This window comes from Panthera tigris, chromosome B1, assembly GCF_018350195.1.
Source record: "Panthera tigris isolate Pti1 chromosome B1, P.tigris_Pti1_mat1.1, whole genome shotgun sequence".
In the NCBI taxonomy this organism is placed as follows: domain Eukaryota; kingdom Metazoa; phylum Chordata; class Mammalia; order Carnivora; family Felidae; genus Panthera; species Panthera tigris.
Window position 1 is genome coordinate 50,088,575 of NC_056663.1, and position 19,153 is coordinate 50,107,727.

Here is a 19,153-nt window from a genome sequence, read left to right on the forward strand (position 1 = left end):
TTGGCTAAGATCATGTGTATTCCTTGCCTGACAGTGTACTAATTTGCATTTATATACGGTTTGTTGAGTAATCACCTCTCAAAGGATCAGTGCCTGGGGCTCTCTGAGCAAGCCCTTTAACAAAAATCAAACTTGGACAAATCAAAGTAAAGTAACCATTTTGATTTTCTTGAGCTCTATTTTATACTACTTTTATATTTTTAAAGATGCTTGAAATTTAACTTGATTTCTCTCAAAAGTTTTCGTAGAAAGTATTCCTACATGTGATGCATATTTATCATTTCCTCCTAAAAAGTAAACTTTCACGGTGATGGCTTGTCAATCTCTTGTAATGTCCATCCCCTCCCATGGCTGTAGCCCCGCCCCCCCAACCCCCCAGGTCATTCTGTAGACACATCCTAGGCCCCCTGATTGGGGTGATGACCTGTACCCTGGAAAACAGAGGCCTGCTGAAGCCGAGCACTCCTGTGTCCGAGTCTGGCCAAGTCAGAGAAGGCATCGTCCTCTAATGAAGAATTCCTTCCCATTGGTAGGGCCATTCCAGAGAATGGACAATCCAGTCTCCATAAAGCCTGAGTAAGTAGTTCTATAGGATTTTACATCATTCATTCTTGACTCAGTAAATCCCTTTGTGATGCTTAGCTGGTGGCTAAGTTGGAGGATGGGGACTACTGACTGAATTTCAACCAGTCTGCAAAGATTGTAGGGACAGGCTGACCTGGGCCTACTTCCCTAGCTGACCAATTCCAAGACTTGTACTCTTACCCCCCAGCCTCCCCAGTACTTGCATAACTGGCGTGTGTGTGTGACAACTGATGCTTAGATAGATGTCATCTGACATATCTGTTTTGAACAATTAAGCAGTATTATTTCCAATGCAGTAGCTTACTATTATGAGGATCTATGGGCAGTGGAGTTTAATGCTCTGCTTAATGCAGACAATCCTGATAATCTGCAAGGAAGGCAGTGATGGGCAGGGATTAACTAGCAGAGCCTGAACTGTTTTGTTCTGGACCTTCCTCCAGAAGGTTAGGCTGAAGGTTGATACCGATCTGTGTTGGTGTTTTTTTGTTTTTTTTTTTTTAGTTTATTTGAGAGCGAGCAGGGGAAGGGGCAGAGAGACGGGCAGTGAGAGAATCCCAAGCAGGCTCCGTGTTGTCAGCACAGAGCCAGATGCAGGGCTTGAACTCATGATCTATGAAATCATGACCTGAGCTGACATTAAGAGTCAGACGCTTAACTGAATAAGCCACAGGCACCCCTGTGTCAGTGTTTTTTATACAGATACAGCTCAGATAAAGTTAAGCACCTTTTCATACAGTTTAAGAAAAATATATGAATGCACACATCAAATTAAAATTTGCCATGGTATTTTCTAAGTTTATGCTGTTCTGTATATTTTCATAGGTTTTCAGACACTAAATAAATATATAAATTCTAGGTTAAACAGGGCACAGATACTTCTATAAAAATAAGTTTTATTAACAAAATGGGCTCACAATATAAAATAAAGATGGTTCATTTTACCAATTTGGGGGATCATCTTTCTTACCGGGCATGGCACTGTAGACAAGTAAATAAAACACAATCGAAGACTAGTTTTCCTGCCCAAGGCCTGTGAAACCATAAAAATAAACACGGACCACTTAAGTCAGTCATCTTTTTACCTATCCCTTCCACCATTAACCTCTTGGGAAGCTGCTTCTGTTACTTTTATGCTACTCCTCAGCTCGCTGCCTTACCGTTCCCGGCTACCCAGAATTGGGAAGAAAATGAATGTAAGTTTAAAGCAGAAGTTCTCCAGGAGATTCTGGCCATAACTCCCGATAATCACGTCCCTCAAGGGTCACTTATTCCTTAAGCCACTGACCACAAAGACATGGCCAACTGTGCCCTTCCTTGGTTTGTGCTGGGCAGCCACAGTGAAGAACTGAAGGGTTTCAGTGAAATACAAATGGTTTAGATGTTCCATTTAGAACTTCTGTAGGAATTTGAGAACGAGGTCCCGCAGTCGTACCCTGAGCATCTCATCATTGTCACAAATGATATGGGTCGAATCTTCCTCAATCTGGATGAGTGTCTCAGCTTCCTGGAGCAGGACAATATGGCCCTTTGCTGTGTCTTCTACCTTAACGTCGCTGAAGCCATGCTGTTCCAAAGAAAAGAGAGAGGAAGATGATGGATACTCTGAAAGCAAGGGGCTGCCTGAAAGGCTGGAGGATATTGCAACTGACAGTTCCAAGAAATGACACTCCCTACGGGACAAGACAAGGATGTCCCCTTTCACCACGTTATTCAACACAGTATCACAAATAAAAGGTATCCAAATCAGCCAGGGAGAGCTCAAACTTTCACTCTTCGCAGATGATGTGATACTCTATATGGAAAACCCAAAAGATTCCACCAAAAAACTGCTAGAACTGATCCATGAATTCAGCAAAGTCACAGGATATAAAATCAATGCACGGAAATCAGCTGCATTCCTATACACCAACAATGAAGCAACAGAAAGAGAACTCAAGGAATCGGTTCCATTTACAGTTGCACCAAAAACCGTAAGATACCTAGGAATAAATCAACCACAGAGGTGAAAAATCTATACACTGAAAACTATAGAAAGCTTATGAAAGAAACTGAAGAAGACACAAGAAAATGGAAAAAGATTCCATGCTCCCGGATAGGAAGAACAAATATTGTTAAAATGTCGATACTACCCAAAGCAATCTACATGTTCAATGCAATACCTATCAAAATAACACCAGCATTCTTCACAGAGCTAGAACAATCCTAAAATTTATATGGAACCAGAAAAGACCTGCATAGACAAAGCAATCTTGAAAAAGAAAACCAAAGCTGGAGGCATCACAATCCCGGGCTTCAAGCTGTATTACAAAGCTGTAATCATCAAGACAATATGGTACTGGCACAAAAACAGACACTCAGATCAGTGGAAGAGAATACAGAACCCAGAAATGGACTCACAAACATATGGCCAACTCATCTTTGACAAAGCAGGAAAGAATATCCAATGGAATAAAGACAATCTCTTCAGCAAATGGTGCTGGGAAACTGGACAGCGACATGCAGAAGAATGAACCTGGACCACTTTCTTACACCATACACAAAAATAAACTCATAGTGGATGAAAGACCTCAATGTAACACAGGAAGCCATCAAAATCCTCGAGGAGAAAGCAGGCAAAAACCTCTTTGATCTTGTCTGCAGCAACTTCTTACTCAACACGTCTCTGGAGGCAAGGGAAACAAAAGCAAAAATGAACTATTGGGACCTCATCAAAATAAAGCTTCTGCACAGTGAAGGAAACAATCAGCAAAACTAAAAGGCAACTGATGGAATGGGAGAAGATATTTGCAAACGATGTATCAGATAAAGGGTTAGTATCCAAAATCTATAAAGAACTTATCAAACTCAACACCCAAAAAACAAATAGTCCAGTGAAGGAATGGGCAAAAGACATGAATAGATACTTCTCCAAAGATGACATCCAGATGGTCAGCAGACATATGAAAAAAATGCTCAACATCACTCATCATCAGGGAAATACAAATCAAAACCACAATGAGATACCACCTCACACCTGTCAGAATGGCTAACATGAACAACTCAGGCAACAACAGATGTTGGCGAGGATGTGGAGAAAGAGGATCTCTTTTGCACTGCTGGTAGGAATGCAAACTGGTGCAGCCACTCTGGAAAACAGTATGGAAGTTCCTCAAAAAATTAAAAACAGAACTACCCTACAACCCAGCAACTGCACTACTATTTATCCAAGGGATACAGGTATGCTCTTTCCAAGGGGCACATGCACCCCAATGTTTACAGAAGCACTATCAACAATAGCCAAAGTATGGAAAGAGCCCAAAAGAAGATGTGGTGTGTATATGTGTGTGTGTGCATTGTGTGTGTGTGTGTATGCACACACACACAGGAGTATTACTCGGCAATCAAAAAGAATGAAATCTTGCCATTTGCAACTATGTGGCTGGAACTAGACGGTAGTAAGCGAAATTAGAGAAAGACAAATATCATATGACTTCCCTCATATGAGGACTTTAAGAGACAAAACAGATGAACATAAGGGAAGGGAAACAAAAATAATATAAAAACAGGGAGGGGGAAAAAAACAGAAGAGACTCTTAACTATAGAGAACAGAGGGTTGCTGGAGGGGTAATGGGAGGGGGGATGGGCTAAATGGGTAAGGGGTATTAAGGAATCTACTCCTGAAATCATTATTGCACTATATGCTAACCAACTTGGATTTAAATTAAAAAAAACAATTATTAAAAAAAAGAAATGACACTTCCTAGACTTGGCTAAACTGAACATTCTAGAAACTGCCATTTTTGATGCTCCTCCATACAATTCTTCACACTTGTCACATGACCTTCTATAGCAATAGAATTCAAACATAGCTTCATATACTTTAAAAGAAGCCTCCAAACATGCAAGATTATACAAACCACAACAAAATTTCTATAACCTGCTTAAACTTTTGTTAAGTTATCTGGGGAACACATCTAAGCTTGGGTTCAGGAGTCCAGGACACTGGGCCGTCCATCACCAGCCTCCATATGCCAATGGTCTCTGATAAAAAAAGCTCCATCCTATCTCAGGAAAATGCATTCCTCAAAGCAAGACACCAGTGACCTTGTGATTTGGCGAATCCCTTTCAAGGAAGGACACAAGGCAGCACAAGAAATACTTCTCTAGCTACCCTGAGTTATAGAATTTTCTTTCACATCATACATAAAGTTGAGAAAGCAGAAAAGTAGTAGAAATAAGGCTGATATGCCTGAAAGGGACACAGGATAGGCAAAGAAAATGGGCTAGGAAAAGTCTCTACCCTTAGTTCTAGAAAGCTTGTATAGGTTAGGGCAGGTACTGATGTTCCTCTTGCAGGAGAGGAGGCAGAAATGGTGAAAAGGAAGAGTCCAGGTCAGATCCTAAGGGTCAATTCCTTGATGACCCAGGCGAACTAAGTGAAGGTCTTTCTGGGAGAGCGAGTTGTTCCAAGTTTATAAAAAACAAGTCAAGCTCAAGTCCTACCAACAGGGGTTGGAGCACTGCACAAGGTCACAAGGAAGCAGTGATTGACATGTTCACCTGCATCACAGGGGACACTCCCATGTTAATTACTAGTGACCCTACTCTCAGGGGCTAGGAGGGCTGCACAATGTGGCTGCAGTCTTTTTCAGGGAAAATTAAAATTCTAATGGATGGCTGCTGATTTGGGAAAGGACCAGTGTCTTCCAGGTGACTGCTTATTTCTTCCCTTTCCTCCCACCCCGTCTGGGGATTGCTGGCCCTGCTTCTAGAATTCCCAGGGATCCAGGGATCCAGCAACACTGGCGCCTCTGCCCTCAGTGCCCCCCAGGCCCAAGCCTCTCTTCTCTTGTGACAAGCCATGTTGGTGCTCTGGCAGCAAGGGGTCTGCTTGAGAAGTGAGGCTCTAAGGGGCAGACTTCCTGGCCGCTCCCACCTTGCCCATCCATCGCATCTAGGTTTTTGAGGAAGGGACTTCCTTGGTTTAGTTCCCACAAGACACAGATGTCATGAGGCGGTCTTCTAGCGGCCTGGTGCCTGATGGGGAGGAAGAGGCTGGCAGAGAAGCAAGTGGGGGACCTACAGTGAAGGAGGGCATGGTCTTCTCTCAACTCTGTGACCCTCCCCTGGTTCTGTTTCCTGCCACGGCCCTGGATCAAGCAGATGCTTCAGAGACAGGAGCCCAGACTGTGGAGACTATGAGAAAGGCAGCAGCACACATTTCTTGAAGCAGGTGAACAGCAGGAAGGGAGGCTCCTGTGCAGCTTTTGCAGGTGCAAACCGAATGCGCTCACCTTCTCCAGGGCCTGCACAAACTGTTCTACCGGGATGGAGCCGCTCAGCAGTGGCTTCAGCACTTTGCAGTCTGGAATGTCATCGCTCGCCCGCTTTCTCTTCTTACCGCCTGTGGGCTGGGTGGGCCTGGGTGGGGGCTAGAGAGGGAACAAAAACACCATCTCAGCAAGAGGTCAGTGCAGGCCACAGCCAGAACCTGTCTGTCCATCCTACTAACACAACCTTTTTCCTGGTGGAGGCCCTGGCGCCCAGCCCGGCGTCACCCCGTGTGAGGTCAGCCAGCTCTTGAGTTCAGAGTCACTGTTAGCTGGGGGCTCCATCTGGAGTTCTTCCTAACATAAGCTAATGCCAAAGCATCCACACAGCATCAATATTTTTGGCAAAGAGATCTCCCTTTTATCAAGACTCGTCTCTGATTCAATTCAGTATCTTCTGAATAAAATTTTTAAGATTTTATTTTTTTAAAGTTTATTTATTTAGAGAGAGAGTGTGAGTGGGGGAGAGGGGCAGGGAGGGGGAGAAAGAGAGAATCCCAAGGAGGCTCCAAGCTGCCACCACAGAGTCCAACATGGGGCTCCCTCTCATTGAACCCTGAGATCATGACCTGAGCTGAAATCAAGAGTCGGATGCTCAACTGCCACCCAGGTGTCCCTTCTGAGTAAATTCTTAATAATAACCTGTGCTGGCCACTGCAGGTGTAGCAACAGCAGGTTGGTCACAGCCACTAGCGGTGGGGTCAGACTCATGGGCCGACATGAAGGTCAGAGAAATTGTCTAAAAAGCGGTGATGGTGGAGCTTCGGGAGGGTGAAGTAAAGGCGAAGTGGGAAATACAGCAGGTGAGGGCACAGCATGCGCCTCATGTATTTGAAGTGGCAGCTCCGTGCAGCTCATTCAGGGTGTCAGAGCAGCACAGCCAAGTCCGGAAGGAGTTTTTCTAAGGGGGATGAGGAGTGCCTGAAGAGCTGCACCGTGAGGCAGTGAACATGTGTGAACGTAGGGCATGGGGGGGGGGGGCGCAGAGGGGACAACCATGGGTGGCTCCCAGGCCCCACCCACTTCCGCAGGTGTGGGGCTGGCGCCCACCCAGCTCTCCGCACTGCCCGCTGCCTAACAAATGCGCCCGCAGGAGCTGAGTGGGGCCGGCAGTTTGGGAGCCGGGAAGGGCACTCAGGCTGATGTGTGGCCTCCACTCTACAAGTAATAGCTGCTCTTCCCTTTTATCTCTCTGAGGCGTGTGGCCAGAGAAGTAAGTAGTGAAGAATCTATATGCAGGGCCCTCTTTGTTTCAGATCGAATCCATTACGTAGTGTGCTAACTTCTGCAGTGGGACACTGGGACCACGATCATGGGCGCTTCCTCGTGGACTCAGGCGCAGCCCACACTCCCCCATACCTGAAGGACGTGCTTGTTATCTTTCGTGTGCAGCACTGCCGAGACCGTTGCCAAGGAAATGCCAGGCTTAATCTCCATGGGCACCAGTGAATCTGCAAGCTGGAAGCACACAGGGGTTTCAGTCGGGCTCGCCTCAATTTGGGGACGAGGTGCAGCAGCTGTGCTGTCCAGTCAGGATCTGGAGGCCACATCGGGCTGGGGCTTAAGTGCCCCCGCCAGCCTGGTGGGAAAGACACGGCATCAAACGCCATAGCGCTGAGCCTTTCATGATCACCTTTATTCATTTCCTTTTCTTTTGAACTTCTGTCTACATCACTGCAGTCTAACATGGCCATAATTTTAAGGAAGAAGGTAAAAACATTTTAAAAATAACGTTAATCAAAAATGTATCGCACACACAAATGTGTACCTCGGTTGTAATAAAGAAAGGAGGTAAGAGAAGCCGGAGAGGCAAAGGGGATAGTGGTGGTGGGTAAACTGGGCTGCAAAGACTTAGAGAACTCGTCCGACCGCAACTTCTTAGACAGTGTTCTGGGTGCCCTTCCCGGCGACAGCCCAACACTCTCCAGCCGTCACCCAGTTGCAAGCCTGTGTCACTGCGTGCTGGGACCCCAGCATGCTGACCCTTCTGCTTCTCCCTTTTGTTAGCTCCACCCCCACCCCAAATGATGAGATGCCCACACTGTGCTAAGGGCCCATCACCTGAACTGCCACAACCTCACATCCATCTTTCAGGTGGCTTCCAGGCGGCTCCGAACACTTTCACAGTATTCTCCAAAACCTCAGAGGGCTTCTCTTTATGCAGAAATACCTACTGAGTGCTGACTTTTCATGCTAGCCTCCGCCTCTGTCCTCATGACCACTAGGTGACTAGTGTCAGGCAGGAAGGACAGGGCAGTAGCATTTGGACTGAGTGAGCTAATTCCTGGAAACGTGACTTCTCCCAAAGGCGGAACATCCAACCTTTACCTGGGGGCCATCTCTTTCCCTACCACCCGAATCTGAGGTGTACCCCATCTCCTGGGCAGCTTTAGAGCTCCCTGACCCCGCCACTGGCAGTGATGTGTGATCTTCTAAGAGGCCGTAGCGCTCAGCTTTAGTTGGCTATTGCTCTTGCTGTTTTATTAGGATTCTGTGACTATAAGAGTTACTTTCCAGTAACAGTATGCATACTCTTTCTGGAAAATTTGGAAAACAGAATACACGTAGACCCCGGTCTGTCCCAGTCTCCTAGATTTAAGAACAAAAGTAAACAAATATGCAAGATGCCACTTAGGTAAATATGAAGATCTATATCACATGGGCAGAGGAAGCAGCTCAGGGTATTTAGAAGAACTGGAAAGCGGAATGTGAAAATTGTTTCACAAAATAAGAAAACATATGTGGCACAAGTGTGAAACGTTCCCCCCGGGGGAGACATGTCTGCTCCGGTCTCCAGACAACACCCGTCCGTGAGCATCCTTTTCCTTCCTACACTGCAGTTACGCCCATCCCAGGGGAGCCTGCCTAGCAGAACTTTAAAGCCAAAGAACTGACCTGGGAGGTTTGGGGACGGCACTGTGGGAACACAGCAGGTGAGATACTCTCCCTGGGCGGCCCTGTGAGGGAGATCTAAGACTCATCTAGGCTTGAGGGAGGTCTCCACTCAGATACCTCCGTGAGGGAGGGAGCACCCCTCGCAGCCCTCGAATAGACAGTCTTCCGAGAACCCGTCCATGAGGGTTGTCGCATCCGATCTCCCATCTTGCACTCAGAGGGACAAAGGGGGAGGATTTATGGGAAGCTGCAGAGGACACACTCTCGTTTGGGGGAGGAATAAGCATCCTTTAGTAGCAGCAAAACCTAAAGAGCAGCGCCAGATTTTAACCTCCTCATCTCGCACATGCGTCTCCCAGGCAAAACTCTACATTACGTCCACGGACAAAAATTTATGTAAAAGAATGTTTCTGAAAGCATTACTTATAACATAGAAAAAGCAGAAATAATAAAGCTCACCAATGAAGGAATAGTTATGATAAACTTATGATAGACCATTACACCCCCACTAAGATGTTTACTTGTCGTGACCTACTACTGTTCCATGACCAAGGCAGCATGCCGGGTAGGATTCAACTACACACAACACACACACAACACACACACACACACACACACACACACACACACACACACACACAGAACAGACAAGGCAAATACACAAAATTCTGAGCAGTAGTTATCTCTGGTACAGGGACCACGACTGATTATTTTGTCTTTATCCTTTTTTTTATTCTATTTTCCGAATTTTCCAGAAAGAGTATGCATACTTTTATTGGAAAGTAACTCTAATAGTAACAGAATCCTAATAAAACAGCAAGAGAAGGCAGAAGGGCCTTAAAAAGATGGCTGTGCAGAGCACTGCTCTCAGGAAAGTGTGGGACCTGAGCCTCTTTCAGGGGCATCGTGGTCAATGTGACTGTCCTAATAATGTGACAGTTTTAGCCTTTTCACTCTTGCTATCACGAGTGTTCACTGGGATTTTCTCAAGGTTACATGACATAGATTATCCACAACAAAGTGAAAGCAAAAGGAGATAGGACAGTCCACAAGCAGACATTAAAGAGATTTGCAAATGGAAAATAGTGCCCCTGTTCTCATTACCTTTTTTCAGAAACATTTTCTCATAAAAGATATTTTAGTTGTGTTAGCATCGAATGGGTTTATGTCATTATTTTTATAGCTTTTTAAAAATTTTATTTTAGAGAGAACAAGATCACAAGAGGGAGAGGGGCAGAGGAAAAAGGAGAATCAAGTAGGCTCCACGCTCAGCATAGATCCCGACGTGGGGCTCAATCTCAAGACTGTGAGATCATGACCTGAGCCAAAATCGAGAGTTGGATGCTCAACCGAGCCACCCAGGCACCCCCTAAATCATTATTTTTAAAATGAATAAATATTTTTAAAATGTCTTCGTTTTAACATCTAATATAGCAAATATCAATAGATGTAACCCACATAAACAAAAGCTCTCTGAGGTTCTAATTTTTTTAAGTAGGCTCCATGCTGGGCATGAGAGCACGACCTGAGCTGAGATTAAGAGTCAGATGCTTAACTGACTGAGCCACCCAGGCGCCCCTTGGGTTCTAATTTTTAAGAAGTTTTGAGACCAGGAATTTTGAGGACATGTTCAAGCTATCTCAAGAGGCAAAAGGAAGCCAAAAGCAGCTTCCTACAGAGCCTTCCACACTAACATTGCAGGAGCTAGGCCATGTGACTTGGGCTGCCTTGCCCTCAGTTGGTCACTCATGCACAGTATACCTCAACTGTCTCACGTGTACAATATGCACACAAATAATCACATTTATAATCCTTATATGTTGATTACTCTTATTTCCTCCATCTATCTCTGAATTTGATGAAACTTGACTCACACTCAAATGAGGTCCAGAAAGGATGAGAAAAATCCACCGTGGTCAGGGACGGAGCTGACATCAGTGCCTCTGTTCTGAGAGGCCCTGGCTTCCTGGCTTAAACATGTTAAATGTGAACACAAGCAGCGGTCCTGATGTTAACAGCTGTTACTTCATTGCCCGAAAAATAAGGCGGTTCTGAAGATCCCGCCTCTCTTGCCAATTCCTTGCCTAAGGGGCTGTGTTCTTTGGTTCATCAGCATTTGACACAAAGCCAAGAAAGCCACCTCTGAGATCATCTTTTTTCAGATACTCAAGTGGAAAACCTGGGTCTGACCATGAGAAAGAGAACAGCTCACCTCTGGCATGATTTCGATCTTCTCGTACCGACGCTTGAAAGGCAAGGCGAGGACCTCGGCCCGCCGATAGGACATTGCGGGCGGCTGGCAGTCGATCATCAGGTCCATGCGGTGGGACTGCGCTGGGGGTGGCTGCGTGTACTGCTCAGGGCAGACCACGTGCAGTGGCTGAGAACCAACAGGACAGGGGCAAGTAAGGGAGGAGGCCCACCTCAGTGTGCCCGCACTCCTGCTCCGCCTCACCACCTCCTGACCCCCCTCCCCTCAAACCCAAACACTGGGAAGCAGGAGAGGGGAGTACAGTGCGGGGGAAAAAAATAAACATTTCAGAGAAAAGCCCTCAACTGCCAGTCACGTGGACTAGTGGGGGATCCACTGCCTCCGTTTGCATTTGTTTTTATGTTTTCACTGTTTTTAAGTCATTTTGATGGTAACTTCCATAGGTCTATGCCCAACTGGTGCCCAAGCCCCTTGAGGGCAGTCTTCTTGTCACACCTACCATCACTGACCGGTACAGCTGTTGGCCGATTGGCAAGAACTGCTGACTTTGGTGCTAGTCTGGTGTTTTGGGGTGGGGGCTTCTCTGGTATCTGCAGGTGCACTGGTGTTAGACAGTGGGCAGTGCACAGCTCACATACTCCACTGTGTGGGACACACTGAATCAGATCTTTTTGCAAAATATCTCTTTGTTATTCTGAGAGACAAAAATAGTAAACCAGCATTTACTTGGGACAAATACCACCCAAGTGAAAACGGATCCCGGTAGCCCACTGAGTTGTACTGACACTGCTTTTACTTAAGAGCCTGGAGCTCACCTCCAGCTCCTGGAAGGCCTTCCAACAGGAAGCACTGGAACAGCCGACCGGATGCACTAAAAACAGCACTTGTTCCGTTGGGCTGATCCTTTTCTTCCTCCTGACGGAAGGTTAGGTTAGGATCTCCTAACTCTTCTCAAAGCCATCCGAGTGCACAGTCGCAGCCTGAGGACCCGTCCCCGCTTCCCTCTCCTACAGTGGGGACCAGGTGGCCTCTGGCTCCCACAGTCATATACCGCCAGGGGCTCCATGAGCACATCGCTGCCGTGTGGACCACAGGGGGAACTTAGTCATGAAAACAACAGGCTCTTAACTGCTTCTGCCAGCGTGCTGATGAGTACACGGTGGGTATCGAATTGCCAAATCAGCCCAAACTTATCCACTACTCTCAATCATGTCTAGAGAAAGCCCATATTCTTTCCTTGTAGGGCCAGCAAGCTAGTGATGGCCATAATCCATTATTTCTGCATTCCTGAGGTTCTTCAGCTTTCCATTTCTTGTTACCCTTCCTTAGAGCTCTGGGTAAGTGCCTCCCATCCTGAGGTCATAGGTTCTGTGAGGAGGAAAGCAAACTTCTGACCTAGGCCAAGAAAAATGAAGGGAGCTAATCGTACCTTGCTAAATTACTAGGTGAAACGACAGAAGATGTGCCAGGGCGCCCTGGTGCTCCTTTAAGCCCCTGAGGCAATGGGGAATGAGAAGTTTTCCTCCTGCCTCTCTCCCTCGCCAACTGCAAGCAGCCTCCCCCAACCCCACTATCAAACTTCTGCCAAGAGGTTGCTGACCCGGTGCAGTGATTTTTACTCCCCGCCCCCGCCCCCCCTACATTCTCCTGTGTAGATGGTCTTCCTTAACCCACTGCTTTACCCAACTACTTCTTCCCTTGCCCTACGGCAGAAGATGCAAAAGGAAAAAACAAACAGAAGCCACAAAAAATAAACCAAAACAAACCCCTAACAAAAAGCAAAATAACAGGGGCGCCTGGGTGGCTCGGTCGGTTAAGCGGCCGACTTCAGCTCGGGTCATGATCTCGCGGTCCGTGAGTTCAAGCCCCGCGTCGGGCACTGTGCCGACAGCTCAGAGCCTGGAGCCTGTTTCAGATTCTGTGTCTCCCTCTCTCTGACCCTCCCCCATTCATGCTCTGTCTCTCTCTGTCTCAAAAATAAATAAATGTTAAAAAAAAAAAAAAAAAATTAAAAAAAAAAAAAAAAAGCAAAATAACAGTGTCCATGGTACTAACCCACATCTGCAACGAGGAACCAGTACAGGTTTCAGTGAAACTGCCTTTCGGCTTGAGGAGTCTGTTTCTAGAGCTATTTTGGTGGGGAGACGGGGCGATTTGCTTTTGACTGGACACAGACGGTCCTCATCAAAAATAACAGGCTAATGCTTTCCTTCCCTTCCACCTTTGATTTCTTTAGAACAGAAACTGCTTCCAGGTCTTAAAGCCCCCTACCTGGGGCGGGGCGGGGGGTGGGGGGAGGGGGGCGGGGGGAGGGGGGCGGTGACCGGCACACGTGCCAGCATGCTGCGGACTCAGGACTCCGGAGACTCGAGGAAGGGAAGAAGCGCAGCCAGACAGCCCGCCCTGCTGCAAACTCCCTGCTGTATTGGGGCCGTGGGGAGACACCAGCACTTCCCTTCCTTACCTGTACTTCTTTGAGCAGCTTTGACACTTGGATGAAGTTCAGTCGTGTATCGATGGGGCAGTAAATGCATTTCATGGCCAAGGGCTGGTAGGGAGCCAGTGCTTCCAGGTAGGAGAAATCAGGTTCTAATGGGAGCACAAAAAGGAAAATTTAAAATGCAAGCAACAGAGTTGCTACCAAGTGAGGAGACGGCTGGTGTGTTCAAGGCCAGGCAGGATCTGTACCGAAGTGCAGAGGCTGGCGGGAGCTGGATTCCTGATCACTGCAGAGGGTCACTTACTCACAGGTAAGGACGGGGAGAGGCCAGAATGAACCTCTCCCCGGGTGGGTGTGGGCTCAAGATTTTCAACACAGAGAGACGGAGGAGATAAATGAGGGGATACATAAGTAAATGGGGGAGAAGGGAAAACTCTTTGTTGCAACAGAATGCCAAATAAATGTAAACAATGAAAGTAAAAAATAATTTATCATTTGGCAAGCATCACAGGAATAATTTCTTCGGACCAGGATCATCAATAGATGCAAAAAAAATTAGATAAAAATTTGAGGAAGACAAGGATACATAGTCTCAAAGTGTCCCCCCACCCAAGATACTGATTAAATGTAAAAACTGACTTCACAGTGGGGAAACCTGGCACAGGCCTCTCGAATCAAGTGCTCGAAGTTAACAAGCAGGTATGAGACAAATGACATACCACTGACTTGACAGGGCAGACATGAGAAAAGGACCCTGGCCTCATGTCAACAGATGCTTTTGCTGCAACTGTCATGCTCCTCTCGGCAAAGCATGGCGTGCGCAGTGACTGGGAACCACGCTTGCCATGACGGCCCATTTGTTAAACCCAGAACTACTCACTGTGGCCTGTGTGGCAGAGATTACATTTCTGGTGTGAAATATAATACTTAGACTCACAACAGCCTGTGCCCCCATGAGGACATCACTTCTTACAGCCCTCTGGCTTACATTTACCCATCCCATTAAGTGCATTAAGGATGACTGATGGAACTTCCAGATTTTTATTAAAAAAAAAAAAAAATTTTTTTTTAATGTTTATTCGAGAAAGCGAGCAAGCGAGTATGAGCAGGGGAGGAGCAGAGAGTGGGGGGGAGACACAGAATCTGAAGCAGGCTCCAGGCTCTGAGCTGTTAGCACAGAGCCTGATGTGGGGCTTAAACTCACGAACTGCAAGATCATGAACTGAGCAGAAGTCAGACACTTAACTGAATGAACCACCCAGGCACCCTGGAACTTCCCGATTTTTCAATTACTTCCCCTTGGTGGCTCCTGTTTCTCTAAGAAGAACCCCCCAAATATGAGGCAAGGACAGCTACCTAGGAGAAAACTGACTCCCTTTTTACGTGTACTATGTGAGCTACAACTTTCCCATAGCTGTAATACAATCCAAAAAAGTGGTCCAAAACTCATCTCTGACGTGACCAGACATCATACATGACATAGCTGCTCTGAAAGTCCCTCAAAATGGGTTTAGATTTAAATTCATTACCAGGGTTGTTATGGACAATCAAACAATCCTTGATTTCTTCTTAGCTGGCTAAAGGAAAAATTATACTACAGCAAACACTTCTTACTGTGCCTATAAAAATACTGTACCCACTGTCATATCAGAGTCAGTAACCCCTCAAAAAGAATGAAAGACCACCTTTAGTCCTACTACAATGTTCTCCAGAATACCTCTTGCTTAGCAAAAGTTGGCCATGGTGAGGTTCTGGGTATTGTGGGTCAATGTCTTGTGACCTGACTTCCTCTTCCTTTGGCCAAAAGGGGGCCTAGGAAAAAGAGAAGAAGCCCCTGAAGCTGCTTTCTGAGCTCTCCTGGCACCTTCTACCAGGTCTTGGAGTTATAGCTGGAGCCGGCCTGTCAGTCATGGCCAGGCCATGTTGTTCTCCTATTGGACATCAACAATTTCACAGAACCCTAACACCAGACATAGCCATTTGGTGACCACAATGGATCAAGACAAAAACAAGAACCCCTCCATAATCATGCCTGAACACACAACCACAACACTGTTCTCGAACCACAAAAGGAGCAAACATTACCCTATCCTGGCTCCATTCTTCTTGCCTTCTAGATAAGAACTATTAAGATATTCAATCATTTAACCACTCCTGCTTCCTAACAGCGGCCAATCCAGAGCAATGTCCCACATCTGTGAACCTACCTCAAAATCACCCAACACAAGTCCAAATCCATAAGTTCTTTCCAACATGTTCTGAGATGCCTCCCACTTCCCCATGTGTTCTTCTCAGCTGCAATGAATCAATAAAGCCAACTTTGTTTGACCGGTGGTGTGATGGAGGCCTCTGGCACTCCTCACAAACAGGCTGAGCATAGGAAAGGGCCCCAGTGTCCCTGATCTTGAAGATTTGGGCACAGTTAGACTCTATTCCATCATTCAAGTCTTAAAAGCAATGAGAAAGAAATCAACTGATAACTTTCTCAACAACTTTTATGTGCCAGGCACTGCATGAAGTGCCTTCTGATAACATTACAGTAAACACACATAGTCGCCCAAGGAAGGAGCCATCAACAATCCCATTTTACGATGAAGAAAGTGAGGCTCAGGGAGGTGAGGTAACTTGGCTTAGATTATAGTACACTGGACCAGATTCAGATCAAGGTTTTTCACTCAATTGCCCGTAAGATTTCCAAATCCCGAGGCTGTCTGAAGACCTAAAGTTGCTAAAATAATATAGTGATTAAGTAAAACCCCTGCTTGGCTTCATTAAAGGATTTGTTTTACTCTGAGGGGTTTGTCTCCAGAAAAAATAGTGTAAGCCAGAGCAAACTATAACCAAAGGAGAAAAACCCAACTCAAGAAATAATTCCTAAAGGGTAACACAAGAGTGGTTACTAGGATTACTGCCGTTCTTGAAACAGCTTACAAAATCCTATCAAAAGCAGTTCAGTAGAAATCTGCCTCACGGAAAAATCTCCGAAAAATGGGTATGAAAGCTTTGTCCAGTACAGTTTCCTAACAGTCCATCTTGCTTTACTCTTTCCCTTGTGGTTTACGTCAGATGAGTGTTCATATTTATGCCTTACTGCAAATTTTGTCCTGGTCGGTGCACTGGGTGAAAGTCCCAGTGGAAAGGGCAGGGTTTTATTTGTTTGTTTACTTACCTGTGAATATGACGGTGTTGAGACTAGATTTCCCCCAGAGCTCCATGAAATGGACCACGTCCCCAAATCGGAGGGAGGGGTGCCCAGTGAACACCACACATGGTTGCCGGAAATCACTGCTGAAGTCTCCGTGGAGGCTCGGGTAGTGCTTCAGCTTGTTGGTCTGAATGAGCTACAATATGTACAGGGAAGCACACAAAGAGATGTTAGCCTGTCCAGGTGGAGGGAAGGACTGCACAGCATGGGAGCATGAGCAGAAGGAAGAATACAAATGAATCTGATTAGAATTTGTGGGAGATTGTGTTTTTTGTTGTTGTTGTTGTTATGTACAATGTGACTTTCTGAACAGATACAACCTTCTGGTACGTATTAACATATTATTCAGGCTGTTAAAGGCCTGATGCAGTCTAACCCTTCCTTTAGAGCTTCCTGACACTCGGGAGTCCCGGCCCTAGAAGTTCCCAGGATCAGTTATTATTTGAAGTACAAGTAATTTTCCCCAAACATGTGACTCATCAAGTTCTGTCAACAATAAACACTTCACACAAGAAAAACTGTTTACCTGCACAGGACCATCTCTTGAGATGTAAGTTACTGCAGCAACTTACCAAAGACAAAGGCCAAATTGGCTTTCAGAAATTTGGGAGTGTGATGTCCTCCCAGAGATGTCCTACGCAGAGAGCTGTAGTAAGAAGTGGGCCATGTACAGCCTCAGACTCGCCTCAAAAGTGTACGTTTTGAATCAAATGATCTCCCTTCCAGAGCAATACCTGGCAATTCTCTCCCAACGTCATAACCGACTCAAGGCAACACCATATAGTTACAGCCACAGATGGCATCTTGTGACATGGCTCAGCAGCTCTTCCTGCTGCCCTGGCCCTGCCTCCACCTCCCTACTCTAGCACCAAAAGGTAAGATGACAAACACCCAGACTTCAGAGACCTTAAATGCCAGCTAGATCAAAGGGAATACTGCCCTGAGATATTGTCTAATAGATAAAGAAATAGTCTGTGACATAAGTTAATCCTGAACCAACCAATAATGCATAAGAGGGGAGCCCAAATCCAACAGAAGTCACCCAAATAGTGAAGTGTGGCCGGAATGGGACAACCCCCAAATGGAAGCTAAACTCTCTTCACTATAAAGATTTAATTTTTAATTCAGAGAGATTGCTTTTACTGGTAACACTGCAACACTACTCTAGAGATCTTAGCCAGGCATCCCTGGTTTGGATGGGATATGTTGTAGTAAAGATGGGACAAATGCTGAATTCCCACCTCCCTTCCAAGTTATATACAAACAAAAGGGACATTCTTTTTATAACTGATCTGCCCCCAAATCATTACTTGTCCCATTGAAATGGGTGAGCGCTGTCTAAAAGACTAAGCCTACTGTATCCATTGCCATCAAGGAGACGAATGGGATTCTAAGAATAGCAGTGGGTCTTTGCACACAACTTAAATCACTTTTTAGGCATTACCTACAGTTCCTGAAGTTCTACTGATCAATGCATAGCAACTAAGATAAATTCATCTCTTTTCTTTTGCCCACTGGAGCTACCTTTCTAGCTGACTTACTACATTTGACCATTCATTACCTCTGTATTTATTTAAGGTCCAACTGTATAGGCAATGAAGCTGTAGGGTAGGAATTCTGTAAAAAAAATTTTTTTTTTTTTTTTTTTAATTATCAGTACTAAGGCTAGAATATTTTCTCTTTGGCACTGGTCACAATACTGAGTCAACTCCATCATATCCTAAAGTAGGCAAGTGCATTTCAGGAACCCTGATCATGCAACTATGGTCTTTTCATATTCCTAACTAAATGGGACAAAAGTAATCTGTGACAATATGTGGGTAAAAACGTAGAGTAACACTCTTAGAAAACAAAAAAAGGCTAATTTTTGTTGGGGGGAGAAAAAACCAGCCTTCAGTGGTAAAGTCCACCATAAAGTATGCTTTGCCACGCTTAATTTTCAGACATCACTGCATTTCTGGCCTGAAGTTCACTGTGGTAATGACAAAGCTTGGAAAAACTTTGGCTGCTGTAACGGAATGTGTGGACTGAAACATGACTTTGTCAGAACCTTCCGCATGAAATTCTGGCTCATAAAGGTCCTTTGGAGTAGCAATAAGCAGGGGTGGCAGGAGTTGTCAAATTTAAAATAGCGGGACATTTGTTGCTATTTACGCTGAATCAAACAGTTAACTGTAAAACAAATAAACCAACTAAATCCTATACAAGCACATCCACACAGACATCTGTGGATGGATGAAGTCTGTAGAAACTGAAAAGTCCATGTTCCCAACTGCACACTAAGGAGCAGTGTGACCAGCTTCTTAGAGGTTCCCCTTTGTCCTTTTCCACTTACTACTGCCTCCAACCCAACCCTCCAGGATAACTGCAATCCTGGCTTCCGATACCACAGAATTGTTTTGTGTGTTCTTGAACTTTCATATAAAGAAAATCACACTGTCTACTTATATCTCACTTATTTCACTCGCATGATGTTTGTGAGATTTGTTTACATAACTTCGTATAA

At 45.5% G+C, this 19,153-nt stretch overlaps 1 protein-coding gene across 3 annotated transcripts in view; it reads right to left on the bottom strand.

The window, feature by feature from the left end:
- Positions 1–1,461: 1,461 nt before the first annotated feature.
- The window catches only part of INTS9 (integrator complex subunit 9), a 102,300-nt gene continuing 84,608 nt past the window's right edge, over positions 1,462–19,153 (bottom strand). For all 3 annotated transcript variants that reach the window (XM_007097119.3, XM_042983538.1, XM_042983539.1), the window contains 6 exons: positions 16,612–16,783; positions 13,467–13,591; positions 11,003–11,170; positions 7,255–7,353; positions 5,860–5,997; positions 1,462–2,149 (listed from right to left, as the gene is read on the bottom strand). In XM_007097119.3, the coding sequence (XP_007097181.1) occupies positions 1,973–2,149; positions 5,860–5,997; positions 7,255–7,353; positions 11,003–11,170; positions 13,467–13,591; positions 16,612–16,783 (879 nt within the window). In that variant the 3' untranslated portion in view covers positions 1,462–1,972. The remainder of the gene's footprint in view (positions 2,150–5,859; positions 5,998–7,254; positions 7,354–11,002; positions 11,171–13,466; positions 13,592–16,611; positions 16,784–19,153) is intronic.